The 10280-nt window shown below is 36.4% G+C and overlaps 1 protein-coding gene across 3 annotated transcripts in view; it reads left to right on the top strand.

The window, feature by feature from the left end:
- Positions 1 to 1465: 1465 nt before the first annotated feature.
- NR1H4 (nuclear receptor subfamily 1 group H member 4) overlaps positions 1466 to 10280 on the top strand; it is a 32320-nt gene continuing 23505 nt past the window's right edge. For all 3 annotated transcript variants that reach the window (XM_032207672.1, XM_032207671.1, XM_032207670.1), the window contains exon 1: positions 1466 to 1550. In XM_032207672.1, the coding sequence (XP_032063563.1) occupies positions 1466 to 1550 (85 nt within the window). The remainder of the gene's footprint in view (positions 1551 to 10280) is intronic.

The following is a 10280-nucleotide window of genomic DNA, read 5'->3' as shown; positions in this document are numbered from 1 at the left end:
TATTTGCTGCAGGACCCGTATCTGGTCTGTGACACAAGCAGCTTTTGACATTTCTGAGTAAACTGTTTAAATTATTTGTGGGCAGATATTTAAGATGCATCTGTCTAATTAGAGGGCCTTTGTTTATGTTAAGAAATAACTTAATGAATCTTTGTGGACAAATCTGAATATAATTACACAGTGTGCTTGCTGGTCTTGCAAACTACTTCCCAGTCTCCTCAGCTCTGGGGCCTCCTGCTACATTCACATTTTTGTCAGATGACTTCACTTTTGCTAGAGAAACACACTGAGCCCTCACTGGGAAGCAGACCAGACTCTATCTCTCAAACGACTACTGTGAGTGGAAACATAGTCATAGTCCATTTCAATCCCATGGGAATGAAAACAAAGAAAGAATTACTTTATGAAAAAAAAGTTTTTTATCGACTTTATTCAGAATTTTCTTGGTGCCTGTGTGAGCCTTGGAGACACCTCCTTGCTGGAGCTCTGTTCTTCTGCTTCCCCAAATGTAACCTTGGGCTGTCCCAGCTCACCCACATGAGCACAACCTCTTTTTCCTCCACCCAAACTGGCCAGACTTGGGTATGGGAGCCTCTTGGCATGCCTTTGTCCTGAATGCAGTGCTGACCTAGCTATAGCCCCCACTTCAGTAGAAGGCAATGGCAGGGTCCAACCCCTAGTGTTTGGAGTGGGAAGGAGATGACCCCATTGTTTTTTCTGTGTTCAGTGCCAATGTCAACCTTGGGAGATAGCAGCTGCTCTTACCCAGTAGGAAAGTATGCCAGTGAACAGGCACAAACATCTCCCAGCTTCCTAATGTGAGAGAGTTGTATGGCTGCTTGAGACCACAGAGGGAGGAGGTGGGCAAGCCTGGTTATTAGAGCAAGGCTTTGCCTTCTGGTTTCCGCCACGGTTTCTCTTCTTCAGCCAGTAACTACCCAAGGCAAGATAAAGAGCCAGTCACTGGAAATTAAACTCAAGTTTCCTAACTTGGAGTCTTCTGATCTAACCATAAGCTTGCACTTTTTCAGTAAGTGAAACCAAAGAAATGATGAAAGAGTGATGAAAAAATAATGCAAACAATTAGTATTTCCTGGGAAAGGGGCTGGGCAGCATGTCCTCAGCAGGTCAGCACAGTGTTTCAGTCTGTGAATATTTGAGTAAGGTTAAGCATAAACTGCCATTGGTTTTAATTGAACAGCAGAAGGATGGCAAATAAGATACACCACAGCAAGGAAAAAACAAACAAACTATATGCAGCATTTTATTTGAAGACTTAATTAAATATTGTAACTTCAAGCCAAGTTTTGTTACAGTAAATATTGAAACAATCTCCTCAATCCTGCCTTACAACAGGTACACAAAAATGAATTATGTTGTTTTAAATATCCTTTTTGTTTTATATCTTCCAGGATCTCCTTTTGATTTTTTTTCTTAATTATATTCCTCCTGAACTGAAGAATAAATGGGATCTGAAATGAATTTAATAGGACATCCCCAGCTAGCTACTGCAGATGGATTTTCTCTTGTTGAAGGTCCTCATTTATTTGGTAAGTTACCAAATTAAGGATAGTTTGCTCTTTTAGCTTTACTTGAAAACTTAGAAGAAAATGCATTGAAATCATGTCAAAGTCAATGATGTGTAGTTAAGACATGCCAACCTTCTTGAAACATCAGTTCCTATGGAAAGAAAGATAAACAATGAATCTGTGATATTATATAATATAGTCTTTCACACTATTGCTCTCATCAATGCTGATAGTAGGTTATTTTTATAACACTTCTAATACCTAAAGGACAGAAAAAAAAGACACAATGTATAGGCTGGATGTTATCTTCACATGAGTCATTTAAACCAAGCTAAGCAAATGTATTTTCAGTTAATTACTAATCAAAATATACTGCAATATATCTGCAGTGCTATACTATGCGTATTTATGAAACTATTTTCACCTAAATTAAAACTGTGGGATTACTATTAAAAACTTACACTATTAATGTCAACACACAAGAAAATGTGTAATGTGGGTGGCAAAATCTCTCCTTTTCTCAGTTCCGCTAATTTTTTTAAAGGCTAAACATGGGCTTGTTAATGAAGGAAGAATTCTTGGTCAATATTTTGTGACCAAGGGGAAGCTGTTTTCTGCTCAGAGGAAAAATTAAAAAAAAAGATAGAATAACACATTTTTTTAGCCTTTCTTTTGGCAGCATAGGAAGACCTTTTTTAAGTGACATGATATATTGAGAGCCTCACACATAGAGACCCTCACAGAAAGTGCTGTAGGCACTTCAGAAATTTCCACTCCAAATAAGACCAGAATTCTGTCTTTTTGAATGATGGAAAAAAAAATGCAAACATTTAAATTTCATCTATCTGAAACAAGAATAGCATCTTGTGTTCTGAGAGACTCTGAAATGTGGAGCCACTCCTGCTGCAGAGCACCTAGAATTTGGGAGCGTTTCTCTGAAGAGGACCACCTCCATGCAACTAACCTATACTATTATTAAAGATAACCAAAAACATCGTGTTACTGTATGCTATTGCATTTTTTTTCTCTATTTTTTTTTTTGTCTGTGTGAGAAATACTTTTTAGCAGAGGAAATGTTTTGCCAATAGTTATAAAAACAAACAAACAAAAAACAAAACAAAACACAAACAACTACATATAAATAGCTGAAACATTGCTGCCTGTTAACTCCAGTGCCATAATACCCAAAGAAGAAGATAATATTTAAGGTGCCAAATTTTATATTCAATCATCCCTTTAAAAGTCCTGATGAATTGAGCTAATTCAGACCTTTATCTATGTTTTTCCTATGCTAGCAAATTATTTTGAAAGAGAATTGGAGAGTTTCAAAACACAAGGGAATATGTTAATATAAAAGACTTTTCCTCCACATTGATGTCTCATTCAGAAACTTTCAGGTCTTCAGAAGAGGGATTGTCTCCCCCATTATAGATAGCCAGAGCTTACCACAATGGAGATTAAATTCAAACTGACATTTCTGTAACAGAAATAAATAATGTATTAATAGGTTGAATTAGGGGTTCTGTTAGGAAGGAGACTTAGCCTTCTTGCTGTTTCACTTAAGCTGACTTCCAGCTGGTTTTTATGGTCACTTCGTCCTGTTTTGTGGGTTGTCACTCAACTAAGTCTCAAAACTGAATTGTTTATAAATTTGATGTCTTTTGCTTTTAGAGATGGAAAAATATATAAATAAATAATATGTAACTGAGTCCATAGAACAAGTCACTCATTGTGAAGTGATTCATAATTTCATCTTATCAAGATTCTTCTAGGAATTGGCATTGCATGACAATTTAATATTTGTAAACTACTTTTTTTTTGACATTGACATTCAGTTTTTTCAGGTAGAGACTTGTACACCCAAGGAAACAGGAAATAATTTTTCTCTTAAATGACCCTTAGATTATGTATTTCTCACAGAAATTCTTACACATTATAACTTTGATGTAATACAAATTAGAAATTGCTGACTTACAAACATCAGCCTTTATTAAAAGTGTCCTTTTCAGAGATATATACTCACTTTCTAGGAAAAAAAAATAAAAAAATAAAAATCCCAGAGGAAAGAAATTGGAGAGGAGTGTGGGCCTCCATGGGACCTGTACTGTTAAGGTGCTTCTTTTCCTCAGTCAAATCCTGTTCTAATTTCACAGGCCCCTTTGAATCAAGTAGGGCCAGTTTTGTGAAGACTGGTCCAATTTGCTAACCTGCATTTTTGAACCACTGTAATTTAGGACCATAATCCCTGTCTCATTTAAAATCTTTAGGAGCTTTGTAGCTCACTTTAGAGCCATTAGTTTGTTCTGTGAATGCTTCCACAATGATATCCATGGACTGAATTGAGCTCCTCTGCTTTGCTTTAAATTGACTGGAGGTAAGCTCTGCCCCAGATGATGCTGGAGGACATTAATAGAGCACTGTGCTGACACTAACAAGTCTGGCACCAAGGTTTAAAAATTCAGCTGGGGTGGCACTGTCCTAGAAAGACTGTTGCAAAATGATATTTGATTACATCTTCCAATTACCTCAGAAAGTTTTCTATTTTAGGGCCAATACATATGTTAAATACCCGTATATCCAATATCTTTTCTCTTTCAGTGGTTATCACTTGCCATTTTTACAAGGGACTGAGGTAACTTTCAGACAACAAAAACACCTCCTTCATATTTTAAATGTGGGGTGTAAACTTACATATTTGTGTGGCATTTGAAATATATACATTACACTCTAACCATAGGAGGCAGGCCTTTAATGTAATAGCCCCATTCTATTTTCTGTTAAAGCACCTTATATAGGAGTTATTAATATGCAAGATATCAAGTGTGAGATTTCAATTATGACAGAAGGATTTTTTGAAAAGAAGCTGGAGAAATAAGTCAATACTATTATATGTTTAATTTGAATAGAGACATATTTTAAGTATTTTTGGTGGTCTGACAGTGGTTTCTTACAATGTAATGTCAAAACAATGTGACAAGAAATGCTATCCTCACTGTACATGTCCCTATCTGAGAAAAGTATTTTGCAGTGAAAAAGCACTCTTAAAATCTGTATTGATGTGAACAATGGGGAATAAAAACAAACAAACAAACAAACAAAAAATAAATGTAACAAAGGGGAAAAGAAAGCAACACGTCTAAACTTGTCTTAAATATTTTACAGTGTAAGAACAAGAATTGCCACTGAAAATTGTAGGCATAGAACTGTACCTAAGATGAAATAAAGAGACTCACTCCTTTCAGATAAATTTATATTTGTTCTGGTTATGCCTTTAAAAAAATAATATATATATATATTTTTTTTTTTCAATAGTAGCAGGAACAAGTGTCCAAACTGATTAAACACCTTCCAAATCATAAGATATGTTAAATAACTACTTGTCTTCAACACCACCTGGCAGGTGATGAAACATCTGTCTTCATCCTTGCACAGAAGATAATTAGGCCTGTAACAAACCCCCAAATCAAAAAGAAACAAAGCAAGACAAATTAAAATAGAAAATCATGTATATATATTAATTATTGTGAAGAGAGCCAAAGCAAAGAGTGTGGGATCTGAGGGAAAAAAAAATCGAGAAAGAAAATGCAAATGAACAGGTCTCAGAGAATGAAGGTTGCACCATAGAGAAAGGCAAAACCAAAATGCATGTGTGATGCTTCCTTTTGTGTATATGTGTGAGTTCTTTGGATCTTAGCCTGGAAAGCAAGACATTTTGTGAAATTACACAGTAATTTTGCACTCTGGGGCTTAATTCTCTGGCTATTTACTTCCAGATGTGGTCCTCAGATGTACTTCTGGCCACAAATCTGATGTTAGGTCTCAGGGAGCATATTCACAGTTCTAAATAAAAGATGCTGAAGAACGAAAGGGGCACCGCTCCTCTGACTGTCCATCTTGACACTACTCAATTCTTAGCTTGCTCTAGGGCTCTGTTTTGGATTGCTGTAGCAGGTGTCTTTAAGACATGGCCTAACTCCAGGAACTGTACCCAAAAAGGCAGCTTGGACAAGACTGCAGTAGGTTTCTCTGCCTTTGCCCTACATTGTCCTCTAACACTGTCTCGGTGGGTTCAGATCTTAGCTGCCATCAAACCATGCAATACACTCTCACAGCTTCATGCCACTGTGGTGGCATCCAACAGAATCTTCATGTTATTATAGATGCTTTGAGCTGAAATGACACATAATAAACACAAGTATCTGAGAGCCACAGTGGTCTATGAATAAGAACAGTATGACCCAGAAGAGTAAGGTCAGCAGCAATGCCTTCAAAGTGCAGATGTGTCCTGTCCACTCTATAGAGAGATAGATTTACCCCTAAGTGACATAGAGGAGAACTGATCCTTGGCACATGACCTTGAGTCAGGGAGGTCTCCCTGACACTCTTCTATGTCATCTTATAGATGTGTCCAGGAAGTCCTAAGCACTCTGTCCTGTTTTGGAGAATACAAGTATTTGTGTGCTTAAAAGGCATCTGTTAATCCAGTCAGCTAAAACATGCTTTTTATGACATTGAAGTGGTTAATCTATTGCACAGAACTGCCTGATGTTGTTATACCTGTTATATATTGAGGAATATTTTAAGTAAACTCTAATAGTTACCCAAAAAAAAAAAAAGTCTCAGCTATGTGGAAGCACCCTCTTGAACAGAAACCAAAATTTATGCAGGTAAATTCACAGTGGGAGCAGGTGTTGCTATTGTTTTAGGCATTTACAAACAAGTTTCTCTGTAATGAAGTTAATCAGTAAACTATATAACCTCTGGCCTGTGTCACTCCTTTGCTAGTCTTAAAGAAAGTTCTCACTGTAAAGAAGTCAGGAAGATATAGGCAAAGCAGAACAAAGAAGTTTTGTTTCTAAGTAGTCTTTAAGGAAAAGGAGGGAAAAAGAGAAAGAGAGAAAGGTCTGGGTACCTTAAAAACAACATTTTTCTTCAAGAAATGGTCTGACTGAAGACTACCTAAGGTAGGATAATTCTGTGATCTCATTTATGTGTGTGTGTTGTCTGATCTTATGTTCTTCATTGAAACTGTAGGTTCTTATAAAGTTGTGTTGCTAAAATCCAAGTGGTCTTTCAAGATCTGAAAATAACTTTTTGGAATTAAATCAGGATTTCATTAATGGTTGTGCTATGGTTTCCAAATAAATTATGAATCTTGTGCCTATTTCCTGAAGTTCCTTCATGAATATCCCACAGAGTGCCAGAGGCTCATATTTCAAACCTGCTCAGAATTCTTTTCCTTTATTAGCTTTATTTTAATGGAACAATAACTTTTACATTAAAATGCGATATCATTGTACTTTCTGTAATATTCTGAATAAAACTGTATTATTCTTGAATCTGCACATAGCCTCAGTATAACTGAAAACACTTTCCTTAGGTTCTACATGGAAAATTTATTTTCATTTCTACAAGCACTTAAGCCTACATCAAATATTTTTAAAGTTGCATGTAAAACAATCTGTGCAAAATTTAAAGAAACAAAAGCAAAACTCTGATGTGTTTCAGTTTCTAATGGAAAGTAGATGAAAAGTAGGAAAATATTTGTAAAATTGTGACCAAATCCGTGTGTTTCACTTTGATATTAGTGAATGTTTCAGACTTCTGTAAAATGTTTTAATTGAAAAACATTCTTTTGTAAAATATAACCTAAAAGATCAACTATAAGTAATATACATTTGTGTATGTTTAAATAGTTTAAAATTTTAGGACGTAGGCTTCCAAAAGGAAAAACAGATAGATGTTTCAAAATAGCTAAGACTATGTAAATATAAAATAATACCATATTCCAGTGAGTCCATTTCTGACTTCACTTTCACGCCTTTTTACTACTGCACCTCCAGTGATTTCAGTGGGCTGTCTCATGCTTTACAGTGGCATGAGACCAGCCCATCTCAGACTACTTCTGATGTCTTGATAAAATCATATGTACATTCTAGTTACCAAGATAAGATTAATATTCTTTTGTGATAAGAAACTATTTGTTCTAGACTTACATATACTTTGCAAAGCATAATTCAAAAAATTGATGTGGACTTAAAATGTCACACAAGATAGTGCAGTGCACTGTACGCTTCTGAAAGCAGAATCCCTCCAGCATTTGTTAGAAGCCCTGTGCACACAGCTGACTGGGGAACACTGCTCAGACCACATGCTTTGGATTGGGTCATAGAAATTCTTTGCTCTGGTAATTTCAAAGCAGTTAGTTCCTATTTCAACCTCACCATTTGTTTCATCGTTTAAGAAAATATCTCAGAATAAAAGGACATTTCATCCAAAAAACGAGACAGTTTCACATTTAAAGTGTCTTTATGGAACACCGCTACATTTCAAAATATTTGTAGGAAAGATTTAAATCGCTAATGCTTTGAAGCAGACTATTTCTTGTAATGTTTAATTCTAGCCTTACTGATAATTTTGTGGGAAAATCATCACTTGACAGTTGTTGTTGACCTGCTCTGGGTAACAGGCATATCGCTTAACCAAGTCAGGTAATTTCTAAGGTTGAAATAAAAGTATCCACCAAGCTCTTCAAAGAAGACTAATCAGGTCAACTTAAAACAAAATAAAACAAACAAAAAAAAACAGCCTTAAGCTGTCGTGGGAAAACCTATGTAGTTGCAACATAAACATCCTTAAAAATCACACTGGTCTCCATGAAAGTACAACCTATACACTTTCCAAAGTTTTAGCTGTAACTTGTATTCTCTCAGTCTCTCTCTCCTATTCTGCCTTTTCCCTTCCTTTGTTCTGAGCATGGGGAGAATTCAGCTGAATCTTTTTCTCTCTGTCTCTCTTTTGTATTTTACTTTATAGATTGACTCAGATTTTTATCGTACCCCAGAAGCAGAATAAAATTAATGATTATGGAGATTTTTGTAAACATCTGTAATGCAATCGGTCTGCACTAGTTTAAATAAATGCCCAATATTGTCCCAGTATATGCTGCAGTTCTTTAGCAATCCTGACTTGCTAATAAGTCCTGAGATACTTTTCTGCTGTGGAAGGAATGTTGCCTTTTCTTGTTCTTTCAAAGGCCCAAGTAGTTCAAGAGACTGATATAGAGCTTTTGTGAATTTTCCAGTGGATGGCATAGAGATAAAAATCAACAGTTTCTTTGTTTTCATTTTGGAATATTCCCACTTTCCGTTAAGAAACTCAATTAACTAAGTAATTACAAACTAGCAAATGACAGCTTAGGTTTCCATGGTGAACAGATTCCTTTCCAAAGCGGCTGAATGATTTGTGTAATGATTGAACATCGTGCAATTAAAATAACACTGTTTTTTTGTACCTAAAGTACTTTGAATGGTCTCAAAGAACAGCAGTACCAACAAACTGGAAATACAATTAAAGAAAGATCACATTTTAAAATCAAAGAAAGACTACCATTAAACCCATAGTTTGCAAGGCCTTTCTTTGCATTAGAATTTCATACTGAACAACAAAGGTCAGCATCAAATCATTGCTGCCTTCTCCCTTCACATGTTTTGTCACCACTGCAGCTGACAGTTATCAGTGACAGTTTGGGGAGTGCCTTCTGCTATACACTAGTGTAGTAACTGGGGCCCTGGCATCTTCTGGAGCAACTAAATGCAACTATAACTAAACTAATTGTTAATAATAAATGGCACCATTACTTTTATTTAGGTTTCTGTCCCATTTGTCCAGACTTGAATCTTGCTGCTTATTCTTGAACGAGGACCTCCACATTTGCTATCAGCAAAAATGTGCTGTGGGCAATACAGTGCTCAGGCAAACCCAAACCGCCTGTATCACTTCTGCAGCACAGTCAAGTAGGAAGGACAGAAAGTTGCAGGGCAAGAGCACAGGACCTTGAAAGTGAAAAAGTAGTTGAAAAGCAAAGGTTAGTTTCTGTCACTAACTGAAGTGAGACAAAGGAGAGGGAAGAATCTCCTCCTATAGATTTTTATTCTTGGCTGACATGTTTCTCCTTAACTGTTAACATTTCTTCATTGTTTCTGATTCCTCAGAAGTGAAGGAGCCTTTCCAGGAAACCAATTTTATGTCAGCAAAAATATTTTTGAGTGCTTTAGAAGCACTGCTAAGTAATGGTCACCAACAAACATTTATCTATGATTTTCTTATAAATTCTGCTGTTGAGAGTGGGACTTGGTATCTTCCTGGAAATATGCACTATTTTTCTCAGACTGTCTTCTTGGAACAAATAAAGGAACTGTCAGAAAATATGAAGTAGTGTGCAAATAACTTTTTAATTCGTTTTCCAGCTGGTTGACATGGGCTTGCTTTTAATTATATCATCCAGCATCTGTTAGATGTCATTGTAATTTTGTTATTGAAAAAATGAGATGTAAGTTGTTTGTACTTTGAATGCAACAGACAGAATATGATGGACAGAGTTAAGGTAGCCTTCAGATACATCTTTGATACTGACTTTACAAGCTACTTTTACAGAAAAGGATGCAATTCCTCATCATAGCTCATGCACCATTGTCATGTTTGTTGCTGGCTCAGAGGTGAATAGTGCTGGCTCATGGAGGTGCACGAGACGTGCACCAATGCTCTAAGTCTCACAGGTTTCTAGGGGCTGGGGACCTGGCTGCAGAAGATGGCTGACAGAGAGGCCCCATTTCACCACGTATGTTAAGGAATATCTTCCCCACTCCTTCATGGAACCCCCACTGTCCCCTTTCAGGCTCTTCTTGAAGGTTTATTTCATCTGTTTAGTCTTACAATTAAGCCTTACAATTAGGCCTTGCCATCTTTCCC

Source organism: Aythya fuligula, chromosome 1 (genome assembly GCF_009819795.1).
Source record: "Aythya fuligula isolate bAytFul2 chromosome 1, bAytFul2.pri, whole genome shotgun sequence".
Lineage (NCBI taxonomy): Eukaryota > Metazoa > Chordata > Aves > Anseriformes > Anatidae > Aythya > Aythya fuligula.
Note: the sequence above shows the minus strand (reverse complement) of the source record. Positions and strands in the feature narration are given on the sequence as shown.